General features: G+C 46.3%; 1 protein-coding gene across 1 annotated transcript in view; it reads right to left on the minus strand.

Moving 5' to 3' along the window:
* The window catches only part of pou6f2 (POU class 6 homeobox 2), an 828619-nt gene that overhangs the window by 270909 nt on the left and 535695 nt on the right, over positions 1-22015 (minus strand). The window contains 1 exon segment of the mRNA XM_038809943.1: positions 16339-16541. Within this exon segment, the coding sequence (XP_038665871.1) occupies positions 16339-16541 (203 nt within the window).

Consider the following 22015-nt stretch of genomic DNA (forward strand, 5'->3'; position numbering starts at 1 on the left):
AAGGAGGGCAGATATATTATGGTGAAGGGTAGGCTGCAGGGAGAGAAGGTGGTGCTGGTTAATGTATATGCCCCAAATTGGGATGATGCCGGCTTCATGAGGCGCTTGTTGGGCCGCATTCCGGACCTGGAGGCAGGGGGCCTGATCATGGGGGGAGACTTTAACACAGTGCTGGATCCCCCACTGGACCGGTCCAGTTCAAGGACGGGTAGGAGACCGGCGGCGGCCAAAGTGCTGAGGGGGTTTATGGACCAGATGGGGGGGGTGGATCCCTGGAGGTTTGGGAGGCCGAGAGCGCGGGAGTATTCCTTTTTCTCCCATGTCCATAGGGTCTATTCCCGAATAGATTTTTTCATCCTGAGCAGGGGATTGATCCTGAAGGTGCAGGATGCAGAGTATTCGGCCATAGCGATTTCAGACCATGCTCCACACTGGGTTGATCTGGAGATGGGGGAGGCGCGGGACCAGCGCCCGCTCTGGCGCCTGGATGTGGGGCTGCTGGCTGATGAGGAGGTGTGTAGGAGGGTCCGGGGAAGTATTGAGGGGTATCTTGATACCAACGACACGGGGGAGGTCCGGGTGGGGATGGTCTGGGAGGCTCTGAAAGCAGTGATCCGGGGGGAGCTGATCTCCATCCGGGCCCATAGGGAATGGAGGGAGAGGAAGGAGAGGGAGAGACTGGTGGGGGAGCTCCTGGATGTGGACAGGAGATACGCGGAGGCACCGGAGGAGGGGTTACTGGGGGAACGGCGTAGTTTGCAGGCCAAATTTGACTTGTTGACCACCAGAAAGGCGGAGACACAGTGTAGGAGGTCGCAGGGCATGGTATATGAGTATGGGGAGAAGGCGAGCAGGATGTTGGCGCATCAGCTCCGCAGGCGAGATGCGGCTAGGGAAATTGGTGGAGTGACGGATAGGGGTGGGAATGTAGTGCAGAAGGGGACAGAAGTAAATGGGGTCTTTAGGGACTTCTACGAGGAACTGTACCGGTCAGAACCTCCGATGGGGAGAGGGGGAATGGAGAGCTTCATGAACAGGCTATGGTTCCCAAGGGTTCAAGAGGAGCTGGTAGAGGGGCTGGGGGCGCCGATAGAGTTGGAGGAGCTAGTCAGGGGGATTGGACAAATGCAGTCAGGTAAGGCGCTGGGGCCGGACGGGTTCCCGGTGGAATTTTATAAAAAGTATGCGGATCTGGTGGGCCCCCTGTTGGTGCGAGCCTTCAATGAGGCATGGGAGGGGGGGGTTTTGCCCCCGACGATGTCGCGGGCACTGATCTCTCTGATCCTGAAGCGGGATAAGGACCCCTTGCAGTGTGGATCATACAGGCCTATCTCGCTCCTCAACGTTGACGCTAAGTTGCTGGCGAAGATCCTGGCCACCAGGATAGAGGACTGTGTACCGGGGTGATACACAAGGATCAGACAGGATTTGTCAAGGGACGGCAGCTCAACACGAATGTGTGGAGACTGCTAAATGTTATTATGATGCCGGCAGTGGAGGGGGAGGCAGAGATAGTGGTGGCGCTGGATGCGGAGAAAGCATTTGATAGAGTTGAGTGGGGGTACCTGTGGGAGGTGCTGGAGTGGTTCGGATTCGGGGAGGGATTCATCAAATGGGTGAGGCTGCTCTACGCGGCTCCGATGGCCAGTGTAGTTACCAATGGAAGGAGATCGGAGTACTTTAGGCTCTACCGTGGGACTAGGCAGGGGTGCCCCCTGTCCCCCTTGCTCTTTGCACTGGCGATTGAACCTTTGGCTATGGCGTTGAGGGAGTCAGGGAGATGGAGGGGTCTGGTGCGGGGTGGGGAGGAACATCGTGTATCGCTGTATGCGGACGACCTGCTGTTGTATGTGGCGGATCCAGAAGGGGGAATGCCAGGGGTGATGGAGCTGTTAGCGGAATTTGGGGGCTTCTCGGGCTATAAGTTAAATTTAGGCAAGAGTGAGGTATTTGTAGTACACCCGGGTGATCAGGAGGAGGGAATTGGGAGACTCCCGTTTAAGAGGGCAGTGAAGAGTTTCAGATACCTGGGGGTGCAGGTGGCCAGGAGTTGGGGGACTCTCCATAAGCTTAATTTTACCAGGCTGGTGGAACAGATGGAGGAGGAATTTAAAAGGTGGGACATGGTGCCGCTATCGTTGGCGGGTAGAGTGCAGTCCGTCAAAATGACAGTTCTCCCGAGGTTCTTGTTCCTTTTTCAGTGTTTTCCCATCTTTATCCCTAGGGCCTTTTTTAGAAGGGTGACTAGCAGCATAATGAGCTTTGTTTGGGCGCATGGGACCCCGAGGGTGAAGAGGGTCTTCTTGGAGCGGGGTAGAGATGGGGGGGGGGGGGGGGGGGGGGGGGGCTGGCGTTACCCAATCTCTCGGGGTATTATTGGGCGGCCAATGTGTCGATGGTGCACAAGTGGGTAATGGAGGGGGAGGGGGCAGCATGGAAACGGATGGAGAGAGCGTCCTGTGGAGATACAAGCCTGGGGGCCCTGGTAACGGCGCCGTGGCCGCTCCCTCCTATGAGGTATACCACGAGTCCGGTGGTGGCGGCTACCCTCAAGATTTGGGGGCAGTGGAGGTGACATAGGGGAGAAGTGGGGCTCGATGGAGGCTCCATTAAGGGGGAACCATAGGTTTGTCCCGGGGAACATTGATGGGGGATTTCAGGGTTGGCACAGAGCGGGCATCGGACAGCTGAGGGACCTGTTTATTGATGGGAGGTTTGCGAGCCTGGGGGAGTTGGAGGAGAAATTTGGGCTCCCCCCGGGGAACATGTTCAGGTATCTGCAGGTAAAGGCATTTGCTAGGTGGCAGGTGGAGGGATTCCCTTCGCTTCCCACGAGGGGGGTGAGTGACAGGGTGCTTTCGGGGGTCTGGGTCGGAGAGGGGAAGATATCTGATACCTACAAGGTTATGCAGGAGGCGGAGGAGGTGTCAGTAGAGGAGCTGAAAGCTAAGTGGGAGGGGGAACTGGGGGAACAGATCGAAGACGGAACATGGGCTGATGCCCTGGAGAGGGTTAATTCTTCCTCCTCGTGTGTGCGGCTTAGCCTCATCCAATTCAAGGTGCTGCACCGGGCCCACATGACTGGGACGAGGATGAGTAGGTTCTTTGGGGGTGAAGACAGGTGTGTCAGGTGCTCGGGGAGTCCAGCGAACCATGCCAATATGTTCTGGGCATGCCCGGCACTGGAGGAGTTCTGGAAGGGGGTGGCGAGGACGGTGTCGAGGGTGGTGGGATCCAGGGTCAAGCCAGGATGGGGACTCGCGATTTTTGGGGTTGGGGTGGAGCTGGGAGTGCAGGAGGCGAAAGAGGCCGATGTGCTGGCCTTTGCGTCCCTAGTAGCCCGGCGAAGGATCTTGCTACAATGGAAGGATGCGAGGCCCCCAAACGTGGAGACCTGGATCAATGACATGGCAGGTTTCATTAAGCTAGAGAAGGTCAAATTCGCCCTGAGAGGGTCGGTACAAGGGTTCTTTAGGCGGTGACAACCTTTTCTCGACTTTCTGGCTCAACGATAGGGACAGAAGCAGCAGCAACCCGGGGGTGAGGGGGGGAAGGGGGAGGGAAAAGGTGAGGGGGGGGGGGGGGGGGGGCGGACGATGACTATGTTTGTTTATTTAATTTAAATTTATTTTTAAGTTCTTTTGTTGTTCATTGGGGTTGGGGGGGGTGGGGGATGGGATACATGCGTCGATACGGTCTGGGGGTGTTACAGTTATTATGGGTTATTTTGTTGCATTTCATTGTTTGTCGTTATGTTTTATATTTTCTGTAAAAAATTCCAATAAAAATTATATTAAAAAAAAATATTCCAGGTATGATCTCACTAAGGCCTTGCATAATTGCAGCAAAACATCCCTGCTCATGTACTCAAATCCTCTAGCTATGAAGGCCAACATACCATTTGCCTTCTTTACTGCCTGCTGTACCTTCATGCATAACTGAAGAGCAAAAGCTTATTTTAAAAGAAATCTTAGTTTCCTACAGGCTTGACTAAAGATTCTTTCTTACTTGATATATGCTCGAGATGAAAAAGACTGCCTGAGTGATCTTTCCCCTGCACATTCTGTCACAAATTGGGAACAAAACTGCCAAAACTAAAATGCCTCCAGTATTTAAGCCTTTCCTTTTTCTCAGGAATTGAGTTCTCAAGATCAATTTTACAGTGAAATGGGGCTCTAAAACGCAATGTGATTTTAACATGAATCACTCACTTGACTGCTTGCATTTGCTACATTAATGGAAACACAATTTTACTCTTAGTGAAACCTGCAGTTCAGAAAATTTTACCTAAGGAGAACCAGATATGTTTTATCTAAACCACTAAATATATAATATATAAATATATATATATATATATTTGATAAGCACCTGAGTCTTGCTTCAATCAACTTCTTGCCCTTTTGGGACCAAAATTCCATGGGGGATTCATTGATTGTCTAGGAACACATGAAAACTAAAGGACAGCAAAAGATGAGCTATCATATAAGCCAGACATTCTGCCATGGTATAAGTACAATACGCCATTGCTCCCACTTATTCCCACTCAACCACCAGTTAGTTACTCAATTCCCAGGAGAACTTGAGACCAATTCAGAAGAACAAAAATCAAGGGATTCCTTTCATAGCCCTAAAAATAATCAAGCAATTTGCAGAAGATAATGTTGACTGAAGGCACACTCCATAATACTAACCTACTTCCTAAATTTAGTTGTCAGCCTGATGTTCTTTGTCAGCCGTGATCCATCTGGTGGCACTTTTACCTCGAGTCAGATGGTTGTAGGTTCAAGCCAGAGATTGGAACACATGATTTAGGAAAACATTCCAGTGAAATGCTGCACTTCCAGAGAGTGCTGCACTGTCAGATGTACTGTCTTTCAGATGGGACATAAAATGGAGGACTCATCTGTCCTCTCAGGTGATTGTAAAAGATCACCAATGTTACTCGATGATGTTTTTCCTAGTATCCCTCAACTGAATCTGCTGCCGTGTGTCCCTATATTACAGCATTACAGCAGAGCCTTTGGGTGCAATTCAGCAATCCTCTTTCACCTGGCGCAGATCCGGGCACAACGGGTGAATCGCATGTGAGCCCCAAATCGGGCTCCCTTGTGCTAGTCACCCGGCCCACTCTGCCTGGCATATCTGGATCTCAACGTCGCTGGGTGAGGTCCAGATCTGAAAATTTAAATGAGCCCATGACTCATTTAAATACCTGGACGCCGGATTCACCAGGTTCCCAGGACTCACCGGCCGCACCTGTGAGACAGTGCAGGGTAATGTGTAGCACTTGTCCACACAAACGTGGACCAGTTCTAACAGCAGCTGGGAGGCTCTCCCAAGCTATTGAAGACCACCGCGTGATCAGAGACAGTGCAGGATGGCATCCTAGCACTCCCCCTGGCACCCTGGCAGTGCCACCCTGGCAGTGCCACCCTGGCAGTGCCAGGAAGCCTGGCTGTCAGGGTTCAGGCCCAGCGAGGGAGGGCCTGCCAATTGAAGGCGGGGGGGGGGGGGGGCTTCCCCTTGGTTGGGGGGATAGTGGGTAGGGTGACTGGAGGGTTGGGGTCAAATACGCAGCAGGGGGAGGGGGGCGGATAAAATGGCACCTCGATCTGCGAGAAAGCTCGCCAGCAAGAAATCCCTCAGAGTCTCAGCGGGGACTCAATGGGTTTGAAGCACCCTTCGGACATCCTGAAGCGAGGAAAAGCACTATATAAATGAAAGCTCTTCTTTGACTTATGTTAGCCAGAAACAGAAACTCCCATTAGAACTCTTGCAATAAATTCACACTCAGTACATTGGATTGGATTTGTTTATTGTCACGTGTACCGAAGTACAGTGAAAAGTATTTTTCTGCAAGCAGCTCAACAGATCATTCAGTACATGGGAAGAAAAGGGAATTGAACAGAATTCAAGAAAATACATGAGAATACATAATAGGGCAACACAATATATACAATGTACTACATAAGCATTGGCATCGGATGAAGCAGACATGGGTGTAGTGTTAATGAGGACAGTCCATAAGAGGGTCATTTAGGAGTCTTGTGACAGTGGGGAAGAAGCTGTTTTTGAGTCTGTTCGTCCGTGTTCTCAGACTTCTGAATCTCCTGCCCGATGGAAGAAGTTGGAAAAGTGAGTAAGCCGGGTGGGAGGGATCCTTGATTATGCTGCCTGCTTTCCCCCGGCAGCGGGAGGTGTAGATGGAATTAATGGATGGGAGGCAGGTTCATGTGATGGACTGGGCGGTATTCACGACTCTCTGAAGTTCCTTGCGGTCCTGGGCCGAGCAGTTGCCATACCAGGCTGTGATGCAGCCCGAGAGGATGCTCTCTATAGTGCATCTGTAAAAGTTGGTAAGGGTTAATGTGGACATGCCAAATTTCCTTAGTTTCCTGAGGAAGTAAAGGCGCTGTTGTGCTTTCTTGGTGATAGCGTCGACATGAGTGGACCAGGATAGATTTTTGGTGATGTGCACCCCTAGGAATTTGAAACTGCTCACCATCTCTACCTCGGCTCCGTTGATGCTGACAGGGGTGTGTACAGTACTTTGCTTCCTGAAGTCGATGACCAGCTCTTTAGTTTTGCTGGCATTAAGGGAGAGATTGTTGTCGTTGCACCACTCCACTAGGTTCTCTATCTCCCTCCTGTATTCGGACTCGTCGTTATTCGAGATCCGGCCCACTATGGTCGTATCGTCAGCAAACTTGTAGATGGAGTTGGAACCAAGTTTTGCCATGCAGTCGTGTGTGTACAGGGAGTAGAGTAGGGGGCTAAGTACGCAGCCTTGCGGGGCACCGGTGTTGAGGACTATTGTGGGGGAGGTGTTGGTGTTCATTCTTACTGTCTGTGGTCTGTTGGTCAGAAAGTCAAGGATCCAGTTGCAGAGTGGAGAGCCAAGTCCTAGGTTTTGGAGCTTTGATATGAGCTTGGCTGGGATTATGGTGTTGAAGGCAGAGCTGTAGTCAATAAATAGGAGTCTGATGTAGGAGTCCTTGTTTTCGAGATGCTCTAGGGATGAGTGTAGGGCCAGGGAAATGGCGTCTGATGTGGACCGGTTGCGACGGTATGCGAATTGAAGTGGGTCAAGGCGTTCCGGGAGTATGGAGGTGATGCGCTTCATGATCAGCCTCTCGAAGCACTTCATTACAACTGACGTCAGGGCCACCGGGCGGTAGTCATTGAGGCACATTGCCTGGTTCTTCTTTGGTACCGGTATGATGGTGGTCTTCTTGAAGCAGGTGTGCATCATTCCACAAGTCAATGCTTAGATAAATGGTAGCCAATCAATGCTTTCCATCCATCCATTCATGCCATTAGCTGCACACTTAGTAACATAATTAAATATCAGACATCCCCATTGCATACAACACTCGCTGATGTTGACCTGGTGTTGACAGTGAGTGAAATATGATTACATTTATGATGATCACTTAAAACATTTTTATCTTGGCAGTTCCAATTCATGCCTTTAATCTTCCATCGGACGGTCAAGCATCCCGTTGGAGGGGGTGCAGGAAGATAATGGCAACTCTTCTGAGGAGGTCATACATTCTGAAGGAGCACCACCACAGTATTTATGCAAACCATGCGGCAACTCAGACACTCACACTTCTATATAATCGGTATGGAAGATAGTTGGGCTTCACAAGTTTTGGAAGAGCTGATGGCGGAGACCGACTGCAACAGCGAGTCCTCATGGGAGGCTGCAGGATGTGCTAATCTCAGTCAGCTAGATATAGATGCTGAATTTTAGGGGATTACTATTTCTGGAATTACAGCAGAGACCGTGAAATGCACCAGCAGGCATTCCAGCTGTATTGTGCACCCTTGAGAGCAATTAATCTCAACTATTCATGGCACACAGGCCATAGGTGTCTGTAATGATGCCTTTGTGCATGGAAAGAGTGACAACCTGTACGAAGCAGCAAATGTGACAATCAAATGAATACATTCAGGCCTCACCAGTGGCTTTCACATCATGAAGGCCACTTGAAATAGAATGCATGTCACACTAGCTTTGGTCATTTATTATCTCACTGATTGGCAGAAAAGTGATCTCCAATGGAAGTGTTGGATCACCATGTGAGGGATGATGATGAACGGGAACATGGCAGTGGGCACTCAGCTCAAAGTGACTCCACATCTCATCCGTTGCCAATCCGCGCTACCCCTCCCCTCAGTCAGTGCATTAACTGCTGCTTCATGCCCCGATGGCCATGTATGGCCCTACACAGGTGAGGGTGGCACAGTCTTTGGCAGGACCCCTTACAGGCTTCAAAACCCAGAGTGTGTTGACCAAGATTAACTCAGCAGTCAGAGCAAGCATCTGAACAGTGTGCCTCATTCTGATGACACCATATCGTTGCAACATGTGTAATAGGAATAGGGAGACTATGAAAACAAAAAAGGTGGTGGAAATACTCAGCATGTCATGCAGCAACAATGGAGAGAAACGAAGTTAACAGTCGAAATCTTTCTGACATAGAAAATATTTGAGAACCGTGACATTTACAGGTTCTTCTCAAGCTGGTATTTGCTGTTCACATGGCGTTGCGATCTTAAGGAAGGCAACCAATTAACAGATCTTCTTTGTGGACATCAGGCGGGTCCTGCAGGTGGGAGATGGAAGTTGGATGGCTAGTTAAAGGGTACCTGAACTGTAGTTGCATGCAGAGTGTCTCTGTTGACTATGAAAAGTAGAAGAGAGAAGAGCAGGATGAACAGATTGGGTGGAAGGGCAACTGGGTTTAATGACACCTACCTTGAGACAATGGTGGACGTGGTTAGGGCCTGCATGTATATATTGTTCTTGGAGAGTGGAAGGAGGAGGAGGTCAGCTGCAATGATGAAGCAGATATATGTGGGCGTGGAATAGTGGTTGTCCAGCTGCAGAGTATTAAGGGAGACATGGATTCAGTGCCCAAAAACGATTTCATGACCTGTTGAGTCCTGAGTAGCAGAGTGGCATGAAAAACCATAGTGGCAAGTGCAGTTGCCCTCTGCGTGGCATTGCTTAATTGGTAACAAGCGCCACCAATACTGAGACTTTGGAAGCATTAATATCATGGCCACACCATGGAAGATGTTAGAATGGCACCAAGATATGAATGGCCAGAGATGTATTAAACAGTGCAACGCCTTCTCAGGTGCAGATGGGAACACCTTCATTTATCACATTCTCACTCTTCATTATTCAGGACTAGAGAGCATACAACACCCTCAGAGGAGAACTGGGAACAGACCGGCTATAATCTCAATCCCGATGACAATGGAAGAGGCGGCCCTGGAGATTGACAGGGTCTCAGTAGGGCACGCAGTTGTTAAGGGCAAGGTGGAGGTTTTTCAGAGCGATGGTGAAACATGTCTTTTCTTCGAGCACCCAACTCATCTATAATTTTATATCTAGGTGTTTTCATTTGATAATGAAATGAAAAATGAAAATCGCTTATTGTCACGAGTAGGCTTCAGTGAAGTTACGGTGAAAAGCCCCTAGACGCCACATTCCGGCGCCTGTCCAGGGAGGCTGGTACGGGAATTGGTCTGCTTTAAAAGTCAACGATTTAGCCCAGTGAGCTATAAGTAGATAGAACTGCGTGGAGGTAGCCATAGTGAGATGGAAGCTTCATTAAATTATATCTTCTCTAAATTGCAGTGTCAGTGCTGAAGGAAGAGCAGATTGTGATGGCACAACAAGGCAGCAGAGGCCTCTGTGGGCACGTTGCATTCTGAAGAGTCAAATGCACCCTCCATCAATTCAGATTTAGTAGGACCTCTGTTGCATGTCGAATTGTTGGTACAAGGTGTGCATCCCATCATATGTGAACAGATGATGGAGGCATGGAAAGCTGTGGAGAGTCACATTCAGTACCAGCCATACTTAACTTGCTGGAGATGCTAAGCCTCAGGGATCATGCACAAAGTGGATGCTTGTGGAGCAGCATAGGGAGATATTTTGACATCTAACAGAGTTTCCTGAGCCTGTGTGCACCCTTGGGCAGAAGATGGGGGAATAAAATGATGTCATGAGTGCCGCCACCTCTCAGTCAAATGCTGCATTATGTGGATTAATTGAAAGAGTGGCCACTCTTGTGGAGATCATATAAGCTAGGCCAACAAGAGAGTGCAGGAACAAAGTGGCCTGCACAGTGTGGCTGAAACACTCAGCAATGATGATTGTTAATCAGTCCCAGATGCTGTCCCGCTCCTGGGTAACCCTCAAAAGGACTAAAGCAGTCAAGACTACTAGCAATGGTGGGGGTGACATATTCAAGATGCGTGTGAGCATTGGCCTGCCCCGGTCGCCTCCGACAGAGACACCCCCTGTGACCTCCCTATCAGGGGCAGCACGGTAGCATTGTGGATAGCACAATGGCTTCACAGCTCCAGGGTCACAGGTTCGATTCCGGCTTGGGTCACTGTCTGTGCGGAGTCTGCACATCCTCCCCGTGTGTGCGTGGGTTTCCTCCGGGTGCTCCGGTTTCCTCCCACAGTCCAAAGATGTGCAGGTTAGGTGGATTGGACATGATAAATTGCCCTTATTGTCCAAAATTGCCCTTAGTGTTGGGTGGGGTTACTGGGTTATTGGGATAGGGGGAGGTGTTGACCTTGTAGGGTGCTCTTTCCAAGAGCCAGTGCAGACTCGATGGGCCAAATGGCCTCCTTCTGCACTGTAAATTCTATGATAAGAATTCTATGATGACTGAGATTGCCCCTGCATATATGAAGGCGAGGCAGACTATGGTGACTCCTTCATGGGCACAAGCCAGAATGGAAGTCATGGGCATTTTGTTTGCCAGAGCAAAGAGCAGGCTGCCTCCAGGTCAGTCTCAGTCACAGAGGGCAATCCATGAAGACGCTCACAGAAGAGGGAAAAGGAATTCTGGTAGCATCACCATGGGAATCATAGGTGAATTTACTGATGGATCTGTAAAATTTATCAGCTTTACTTGAATATTAATTATCATGTATTCATTGTGTTCCATTTGTTAGGACAATAGAGATCGTTTTAAATGATCTATAATTGTCTTGTTAAATATTAGAAATAAGGTATAGATTTAAGTGAATTTAATTTAGTGTAAGAAAGGGCAAAACTCTAGTTAGATTCATGTTAAACAAAGGCGTTTGCGTGCATGGGGGATTTTGATTTCAATTCAAACTGTGTTTCTATTGTGCTGAGTGAGAGAGCTTATGATAAAAGTAATCATGAACTTGGGGAAAGAATGAGATGTTGCAAAGCAAATGGGGCCACTTTTAAGGAAAAGGCCTCTTTTGAGGTTAATTTTAACAGGAGACCAGAGTATAAGGAGCTCCGCAGGGAGAGCGGGAACATCTCTCGAAGCTTTGCTAGAAGAACAGCCATACAATGGAGTAAGGGGCAAAGAGAAGGTGCCAGAAAACTCTAAAGAACACTTATGTAAGAAAACCAGAGATGGAAGAGAAAGTTCCAGGAAGTCTGAAGTTAAAGGAACAGAGGAAACTGGAACTGGAACAGGGTATTGTTCACTGAAGCCACAGACAGAGCTGAGAAGGAGTTGGCTAGTGAGAAGCCAAATATATCTGAAGTGATTCTAAGGTTTGTATTATCTGATTATAGCTTGTGAAGCGATAGTGGAAACGATTATGATGCATTGGTGACTGGATCTCAGAGTTTGTGTAAATGCTTAAAAGCATCGCAAGACAAAGGAAGACTGAAAGGAGAGTTGTAAAACCTGGAAGCAGATTCTTGTTGGGAACAGCTGAGAGAACGCCTTGTTTAAAAGGATCACTGGAAAACCTGGGGGTAAATCCTTGATGAAACAGCTGCTGGCAAACATTGGTTGAGAGAAGCTTTTAAAGTGTGTCTTTTTGAGAGTGGAGTTTAGAAACATTCATGTGACAATCATCTGGGAGGAATTTGAGGAGAAATCCACTGAACTTAGTGAGAACATCAAAGCATAAAATATATCATGTAACCTGTGTTATCCTTAAGATCAGTGTACCTTTATGAAGATAAGTGGGAGTGAAGGAGTATTGTATTATAGTCAAACTTTTCATGTTTAAGAATTTTTATTTGATAGCCTTCTGGCTCTGTTCATCCATGTTGACTAAAAAGAGAAAACATTATGGTCCTTTGGTCAACTAATATCTAATTCCTAATCCCACATTTTAACTTCCGCCCTGCAACCTCTATACACACACAGACATGACAGACAAACACAGAGGGGAGGAAAGGGGTGAAAATCATAAATAAAGGGAAAAAGAGTCTTTGTTTCAGATGGTTGTTTCTCGCATCTTTGTGTCAATTCAGGCTTTCGGTTTGAGGTTTTCACTGCAGATTCATTCAGATTCTGTACACAGCGATGCAGTTTTTGGACCGCCTTCAATCTAGGCTTTCAGTTTCAGGTTTTCACTGCAGATTCATTCAGGTCTCTGGAATTTCAGAAATACATCAGATCACAGCCTTTCTGGAGATGAGAAAAGAGATGGAGCAGACCCTTTTTCTGTGTATAGGCCTCAACTTGCTGCTTTCCTTGGGTCTCTGGCAATCATCCCACTCAGGTGGGATCCACTCACCACCTGTTACCAGGCAGAATATGCAATTTGGGCCATTTCATTGGCCATCAGCCAATCAATCAAACTGAATCCCATCCTATCTCTTGGGTTCCGAAAACTCTTGAGTTTTTCTGTCCAAACCTAGCAGAGCGTTCTCTGTTGTAATTTCTGCATTCCTCATTCTCTCAGCTGCTTGACTTAAAGACGCATGTCCATGAAGCATCCATGGATCAAAAACGATAACAGGAAAATAAAAGAAAGGAGAAATAAGGGAATCAACAGGAAGGACCCTTATATTAGTAACATAGCAGGAGGAAGATGATGGGTCAAATTCAAACAGTGACATCCCTATAATTCATTTGGGTAATGAGGAAGCACTGAAAATTGTAAACCAGTGGTTAAGTGATGTCCCAGATAACAGCCCCACTGAATGGTCAGAGTTACTGCAGTCCTATAAATGTATTTGCGGGAATAGACTAGATGGAACAGGGTTAGCGACGCATTACATTGATGTGGGAGTCACCGTTACAATTAAACAATATCCATATAGGTTAAGTATAGTTAAGGTAACACAGGTACAGAAGGAAATTGAGTAAATGCTCCAGAATGGGATTATTGAATTGAGTTCTAATGATTGGAACTCCCCTATTGTCATGGTGTCCAAATTGGATGGAATCCTGTTCATGGACTATAGGTGGCGAATACTGTAGCCAAAAGGGATTTGTTTCCTATTCCACATTTGGAAGACTGCATCAAAAGCGTTGAACAGTTGAAATTCATCACCAAAAGCTAAAGGGCTATTGCAAGTACCTTTGACTGAGAGGGCAAGGGAGGTCTCCGCTTTTGTGATGCCACAGGGACTTCATCAATTCAAAGTTATGCTATTTGGAATGAAGAACGCCCCTGCAACATTTCTGAGACTCACAAACAGAGTGATTCAAGGATTGAGTTACTGTGCCGCATACATTGATGACTGAGTGGTGTTCAGCCAGAGTTGGAAGAGTATCTACACTACCAAAAACAACTGTCTGACCGCTTAGAAGAAGCTAATGCAGCGATGAATCTAGCAAAAAGCAAATTTGCCAAGGATCAAACTTCATATCCGGGACACAGTGGGACATGGTTAAATGGCCCTATGAGATGCAAAATTACAGGCCATATGAGACTTCCCAGAACCCACCATCAGAAAAGAGATTTTAAGATTTCTGGGCATGAGCGGATTCTACAGTTAGGTTCATGCCAAACTTGTGCAATGTGGGAGCACCATTCACAGAGCTGTTGAAGAAGAACAAGTACTTCGACTGGACGGAGCATTGCCAAACAGAATTTAACCATTTAAAAACTGTGTTAACGACAAACCCAGTGTTAGCAGCATCCAATTATAACAAGCAGTTTAAACCGGCGGTGGATGCTAGCGACAGTGATGTAGGGGATACGTTATTACAAGAAGACAAATTGGCCTTGAGAAGCCAGTGGGATATTTCTCACGGAAATTAAAAAGTCACCGGCCGATGTATTCAACCACTGAGAAAGAGACTTTAAGCCTGGTACTGGTGTTCCAACATTGAGAACTCAGCAGAGACAATCATATATACAGACCACAGCCCTTTGAATTATTTGGAGAAATTTCGAGATTAGAAAATCTGGTTACTCCAATGGTGTTTGCTATTGCAACCATTTAACTTAACAATCTCTCATGTGGCTGTGGAGAGAAAACTTCACTGTGGTCACTTTATCCCGAGTATAAAATAAGCTTTTGGGAACAGTGAGTGTAAATTCTCTGGGATATCTTCTATGTGAATGCATGCTCTTGAATCTTATAATGTTTAGTCACATAGAACTAATAAGAAAAGGGCTGAGAAATGAAACATCTTATACATTAAGACATTTAATTTTCAAAAGGTGGGGACGTGCCATGGATCTGCCTAGTAACAGCAGTAAATATATTTTTAAAATCATAATCGGATGAAATCTGCCTAGCAAGAGGTAGAAATCGACCTAGCGGCCGCAGTAGGCAGCATTCAAAAGGCATGTGGGGATGTGACTTTCCCAGGAACGGGATTAGCAGGCATCTAGACAAAATCAGGTGTAAATCATCATATTAGTAGAAACAGCTTACCTGGATGACTGAGAGATGAGTGGAGGTATACACATGCAAAATTCTAGAGTCAAGGAATTTGAGAAAGGCAGATAGCCAAATACACAGAATGAAAAATGGACAATTGCAAGCACCCTCAGTAACTAGCAGGCCAGTTTACATCGAACAGCCTGAGAGCCAGTCCACAACTCACAGCTAGGAAGCTAGTCCCACGTCTAAGTCTTAGAGCCAAGGCCATGCAAAGACCTTCATAAAGGCAGTTTAAATATCTTCATTGGATCAGGAAAAGATGTTTTCCAGACTTGATTATCATCCCAGTATGGTGTGGTAATTATACGCTGAATTTGACTCATAAATCTATGTAATTGGGATGTTGATTGGGGAGAAGGGAAGTCTGGAGTTCAGGAATCTTAGACATAATTTGGAACAAGGGATATGTTCTTCATGAACTGTAAGTGTCTTTAGTGATTAGTATTTAGTATTAATAATTAGTATTTCTTACTTAATTGTCCTATAGTATTGTAGTCCTGTTTGTGCGTCACTTGTCTTTTCTTTAATTTAATAAATAGTCTTTAATAACTGTGACACAACAGCTAGACTGGTTATTCTCCCTGGGGTTTCATGTGACTCCACACACCAATCCAAAAACAAAATTATACACCCCCACAAATTGGTGGTTCAAAGTTGGGGCACCCTCACAGATACCATTAGCGTGGTTTGTGACATTTGCCTGACATCACCAGGATAGGACCCTTGGTAAAACTTTATGTACCTCTCGTGAATTAGTGAAATACTTTTGCAAGTCAATGATCATACACAGCAAATTTCTTAATGACTCAAGGCTTTCAGACTCTCTTGTTAATAGAGTTGGATGAATTAGGTGCTGTAACTTTCTTCTACTTGACAGGCTGTGGGGTACAAATTGCCCATTCTTCACTCCCATTCTGCACCACAACAAGGCTGTTATTGTCGGATCAACTCTCAGTATACAGTGACTATTCCTCAAGGATTCCAGTCTTTGGTTCTTTGTGGTGGGCCAGAGACGATGAGAGTGACAGACTATCTTAGGATGAAGACATCAAAGCTGCTGTTGGAATAGCAGGCATTGACCGACATGATGGTTTGAGCATGATTGGACATCGGCTGTACATTAAGGGAGGGGAGCCGTTGTCCTCCCTGTACCTCTCCCCGTTGGCATGCAGAGTCCACAGAGGTATGCGCATGCAATCCATGGTTCCCTGTTTCACTGGCAATAGCACAATCCTCGCATATGCTTGCTCTAGTTAGAGAGAATGATTAACTCCCTTTTCCTCATGTACAGAACCTCCTTCAACTCCCAAATTCCACTGATGGAGATAACTCAACATGAGAAGTTTGTTCACCCTATATCCTCTCTTCCTCTATGGAACTCCACATAAATGAGGCATTCTCATTTCTTTGTAATGTGCTAGGATCAAACTCTGTCCTAAGAAATACAAATCACTAACTGACACAATTGTCCTTGAGTTGAAATAAGTTTTCGCTAAGCTACAGACTTAGGTTCAGGAATTGAAATGACTCTGATCTGATGTTTGATCTGCTAATGAAGTCTGAATTAACCAGAAACTCTCATTGAAGTATCGTTCAAGCATATTCCAACATAACTAGCAAGGAACAAGCATTATTTACAGGTCACACTGTTTTGCGGTTGGATTAAATTGCCTTACCTGAAGGGGACTGGTTGGAGTCAGTGTTGACTGGAGGCATTGCCCTTGTGACTGGCTTTGTTTTTGAGGGGATGATGCCTGCTGACCAGGCAGCTGGTGGTTCTGTTGGTGCTGTTGCTGTCCTTGTTGTTGTTGTTGTTGTTGCTGTTGTAGCTGCTGAAGATGTTGAAGTTGCTGTATTTGGGAATTCAGGGATGAGGTAGCTGTGGTACATAAAAATAGTCATGTTAAAAGTAAATGTTGAATATGCGAAGAACAAGCTTAAGGCATCACAAATAATCATTATTCTGGCCAACTCTATTTTTACTTTTACCAGTTTTCTCTCATTATTTCCTAAAACTGTTGTCTCTATTCTTTGGTCTTCAACTTCACAGAATGTTCATCAGAACTGCTGCTAGCTCCACTTCATTATCCCACCCACGTGCCCATTATTGTCAAGTGCGTTTTGACACTGGCCATCAGCAGGCCATTCCACTCTGAGAAGCACTGCGGCAGAGTTCACTACTGTCCTCACCCAATAGTGATCAGCAGTACAATCCCCTGGCTGACTTGACCATCGCTATTCCACGATCATTAAGGCCAATTTTAGTGTCCTTACCACAGCCCTGGCTGAGATCAGTGAGGTCAAGAGAGATGTTGTGATTAAAAACAGAAGATGCTGGAAAAACTCAGCAAGTCTGGCGGCATCTTTCGTCAGAGAAACCGTTAATGTTTGAGGCTCATGGCATTTCATCAGAACTGCTGCTAGCTCCACGGAATATCTGCAGCATTGTCTGTTTTTATTTCAGATTTTCAGCAACCCCGGTATTTTGAATTTTTTGTTCATTTTTCACAGTTTGGAGGTAATGTTTTAAACATAATGGTCTTCCAGTACCAACTGCCACTTCATTCGGCCATAAAGTAGTAATAAACAGAGGATTAATAAGAGGGATTGACTAATATGCAATAAAGCCTTTGGGGCAGCACGGTAGCATTGTGGTTAGCACAATCGCTTCACAGCTCCAGGGTCCCAGGTTCGATTCCGGCTTGGGTCACTGTCTGTGCGGAGTCTGCACATCCTCCCAGTGTTTGCGTGGGTTTCCTCCGGGTGCTCCGGTTTCCTCCCACAGTCCAAAGATGTGCCGGTTAGGTGGATTGGCCGTGATAAATTGCCCTTAGTGTTCCAAATTGCCCTTAGTGTTGGGTGGGGTTACTGGGTTATGGGGATAGGGTGGAGTTGTTAACCTTGGGTAGGGTGCTCTTTCCAGGAGCCGGTGCAGACTCGATGGGCCGAATGGCCTCCTTCTGCACTGTAAATTCTATGTATCTATGTAAAAGTACATATTAATGTATAAAATCACAAATGGACTAATGTAGAATAGCAGGAATAGATTAATATGCAATGACAGGAAGAGACGAATATTCCAAAATGTGATTTAATGTACAAGTAACTTATTAATATATAATAGGGATACTCTAATAAGACTACCACTTCCCTAAAATTGAATTTGATTTTGAAAAACAATAATTTGCTAGAAGTAGCTGACATTTATTTAGAATATCCACCACTTACACAGCATGTGTTTGTCCCAGACAGCCACCGATATTGGGCATATGGCTGTAACTATTTGTCATTGTGAAAGGTGCCAATTGCTGAAGGTTCCACTTTAACCATGTTAATCATGCCGACCACACAAGTAGTTCCAGTGGCTCTTTGCACATTGTCATTTAGCTGCCATTGTGTTCCCCTCCACTTGCAAGCAGGACTTCCATTTTGAACATATCACGATTCATTTTTTCTCATTGAAAATATGTTTCTTGAAGCTTAATAAGAGGAAATTATTTTACATAGGATCTAGAACTCCTGCCACTGCTTCGGGCCCATCTCGCAGGTTGCTGAAACCATCTAGCTCTGATTTAAAATAGAATATTAAATACTCTGAGGGCATATTTGAAATATTATCTGAATGGGCGGCACATTAGCTCGGTATTTATCTAAGGACGGCATTTATTCTTTATATACACAGATTTAGCAAAGAGAAAAGCAGCAAGTGATAAATTGATGTGCTTGATAAAGAAGTAGCTCTTTTCACATTCTTGGGGCAAAGGTGCTACAAAGTCAATGAATTAATTTACAGTGTAATCATTATTGTGCAAACATGGCCACCAATCTATACACAGCAAATTATATAAGCAGTCATACAATGAATGACCAGTTAACTTGTTTAATTGTTGTTGATTAAGGAATGAATGTTGGCCAGGAAACCAAACCTCAGCTTTGTAAAAGTAACACAAGACCTATTCTTCCCATCTGAACTGAGAAACAGGGCCTCGGTTTAACATCCCACCTTAAAAGTCGGTACTTATAAGTAAAGCATTCCCTCAGTATGGTCCGAAAATATTGTCCCATGTCCTGGTTTTAGGCTTCACCTAGCTGCCAGTTTTGTGCAAAAGATATAACGAGTAACAAATTATTGTACCAACATTTTTAAAAAGTATGTTATTTTTGGACAAGCCGTTGCCCATTTTAATTTTAGCAAAGAATACACCGTTTTAAACTCTCTGGAAATATAGAAAACATTGTAAACGTTTGGACACCAAAACAAAGGCATAAATCTCAAGAAATATTTCACCGGTGTTCTGGTGCCTCTCTAATGCATCTGGGCAATTCCCTTACTTCTGTTTTATTTAAGCTCTTTGTTGTAGTCCACATTTTATTTTATGTGCGCAGTAAGTATGTCGCCTCCCACTCTGCCCATTTCATTCATCATTGTTGTTTTACTATAATCCTTATGTTGAATTAATAATCAACAATGAACTTAACTCCCTTTGTCATTCCCGTATTATTATTAATAATCATCCTCTCTCGTCTTGTAGTCATTGATGATGGGTTCTTACAATTTAATACAGTTTTTCTTTTCCACAGAGTAGGCATGATCTTTCAGTGGTACTTTTTAAACTTTACCATTCCATTGTGTGCCCATGCCTGGAACATTTTCATTACTCTTACTGCAGCACATCAGTGAACTGAAATTCATTCACAAAATCAACCTGCAGGTTCATCCTTCACAAATGGCCTTGGAAACTTGCCTCCAAACCTCTCCTTTCTATGTAAAGTAAGTTAGGTTGCTGTTTATAGGAAACCATCAATCCTGTTAAAATATTATATCCATTCACTGGATGTGGACATCAATGGTAAGGCTAGCATTTATTAGCCATCCTTTGTTGCTCTCGAGAGGGTGAACTTCTTTATTAAACCCCTGTAGTCTATGTGGTGAAGGTACCCCAAACAGTGTTGTTAAGTATGGATTTTAAGGATCTTTGAGCAGGGGATAGCACCCTTCTTGGGGCCAGCTCTGCAGATATTCAGGGAGGACTTCTGCAGGGTTGGCTGTGATGGGCTGGATACTGTGCCTGGGTGACCAAGGACCATTTTCCCTGCTGGGTCCTGTTTTCTAGGCTTTCGGATGGCCAGCGTTCCAATGGTGGGACAGTGAGGGTTCTTCAGGGGGTGCTGTTGAGCTCTGTTTGAGGTGTGATAGCGCTGACATTGATGGCTGGGAGGAGTTTTCTGCTGGTCGCTTGGGCTGGCAGCGGCGGCTTGTCCATCATGCTTTAAGTGTAGGCAAGAGTGGCAGCAGGAAACATGGGAAACTGGCATAAAGTGCATCAGAATAGTCTAGAGGTAATGTTACGAACACTGGATTTTACAATGTGGTTATGTTTCAAAATGTCTCCTTTAACCTAAGGTGGAACAGAACATTTTCGAAAAGGTCTTAGAGGTTTAAGGAACAAGGAGTTGCAAGAAGGAGGTTTCCTCTGGCTGGAGATTCTAGAACCAGAAGGGTGGGGGTCAGTCTCAAAATAAGGGGTAGGTTATTTAGGACTGAGATGAGGAATAATTTCTTCACTCAGAGGCTGATGAATATTTGGAATTCTTTCTTGCAGAGGACAGTAGAGGTTCAGTTATTGAGTTTGTTCAAGACAGAGATTGATACATTTCTAGACATTAAAGATATCAAGGGACATGCGGATAGTGTGGGAAAACGGCATTGCGGTAGAAGATCAACCATGATCTGATTGAATGGTGGGGCAGGCTCGAGAGGACTAATGGTCTACCCCTGCTCCTGTATTCTATGTTCCTATGTTGAGTCAGTGACATTGAAGGAAATACCACTATAGTTCCAAGTCAGGATGGTGCATGACTTGACGTGGAACTTGCAGATGATGGTGTTCCCAGGAAACTCCTGCCCTTTACCTTCTGGGTGGTAGAAGCTGCAGGTTGGGAGGTGATGTCTAAGAAGCCTTGACAAATTGCTATCTTGTATATAGTGCACACTGAAGCCACAGTGTGTCAGTGTTGGAGAGCATAAATGTTTAAGGTGGTTGATGGGGTGCAGACAAATATTGTCTGCCCCTTTTGTGCCAGGAATGTTACTTGCCTCCTGCATAAAATAATGCTCAGAATTACAATGCATGTAGCTCTTGATTTGTTTATCCTCACTTGAATTTGAAATGTACCCAGAATTGCTCTCCTTTCCACCTCTGAGCAGGGGCGAAATTCTCCGACCCCCAGCAGGGTCGGAGAATCGCCTGGGGGCACCTAAAATCCCGCCCCCGCCGTGGCAGAGATTCTCCGCCACCCGGAAAGTGGCGGGGGCAGGAATCTCGCCACTCCGATCGGAGAGGCCCCTGCGGTGATTCTCCGGCCCGGATGGGCCGAAGTCCCGCCGCTGGGAAGCCTCTCCCGCCGCCGAGGTTTAAACCACCTCTGGAACGGCGGGCTCAGCGGCGCGAGCAGGCCCCCGGGGTCCTGGGGGGGCGGGGGGCGATCGAACCCCGGGGGGTGCCCCCACGGTGGCCTGGCCCGCGATCGGGACCCACGCTCCGACTGCGGGCCAGTGCCCTGGCTGCACTATGTTCTTCCGCGTCCGCCACGGCCTCCACCATAGCGGAGGCAGAAGAGAACCCCATGTCACGCATGCGCCGGCAGTGACGTCAGCGGTCAGTTGCCGCTGACGTCACTGCCGGCGCATGCGCGGACTGGCGAAAGCCTTTCGGCCAGCCCCGCTGCCGGGGGCGCCGGTTTTTTGCGCCGGTCTTCTGGTCGCAACCGCTCCGGCGCGGGGCTGGCCCCCAAAGGTGGGGAGAATTCCCCACCTTTGGGGAGGCGCGACCCCTGAGTGCTTGGCGCCACTCCCCTACTCTGGGACCCTCTGTCACGCCGGGTAGGGGAGAATGCCGCCCCAGGTCTGTCATCAACTACTGCTTTCCTCTTCAGTAATGTTATAATCCCAATCAGCTTCATTTCTTTAATTTCTTTACGGTGAGGACTTGAAATCAGGGACTGTTCAAATAAAGAAACAAAGTAGAAAGATCTGAAAAGACAATCCTATTATTTAAGATTGGGAGGAATTTTTAATGAAGTATTGAAATCTAAGGGGGAGAGATTCCTTCAAGCAGTGTTTACTCACACTTGTGTCAATTCCCCATGGGCAGGCAGCACTGCGGAACGCATAGGTAGCAGTCCATCTGATGCTCTTCAATGACTATTGAAGGACATTATTCAAAGTGGTTTTATATAAATACATCTCTCCCCCTAAATATTCTACCAGCAGACTGTGCTTAGTTAGACTAAGGAGAGATATTCAACAGAGAATGATCAATGCAAAGAAGAAACGTTTGAAGTCAAGTCTTA

Source organism: Scyliorhinus canicula, chromosome 10 (genome assembly GCF_902713615.1).
Source record: "Scyliorhinus canicula chromosome 10, sScyCan1.1, whole genome shotgun sequence".
Classification (NCBI taxonomy): Eukaryota; Metazoa; Chordata; class Chondrichthyes; order Carcharhiniformes; family Scyliorhinidae; genus Scyliorhinus; species Scyliorhinus canicula.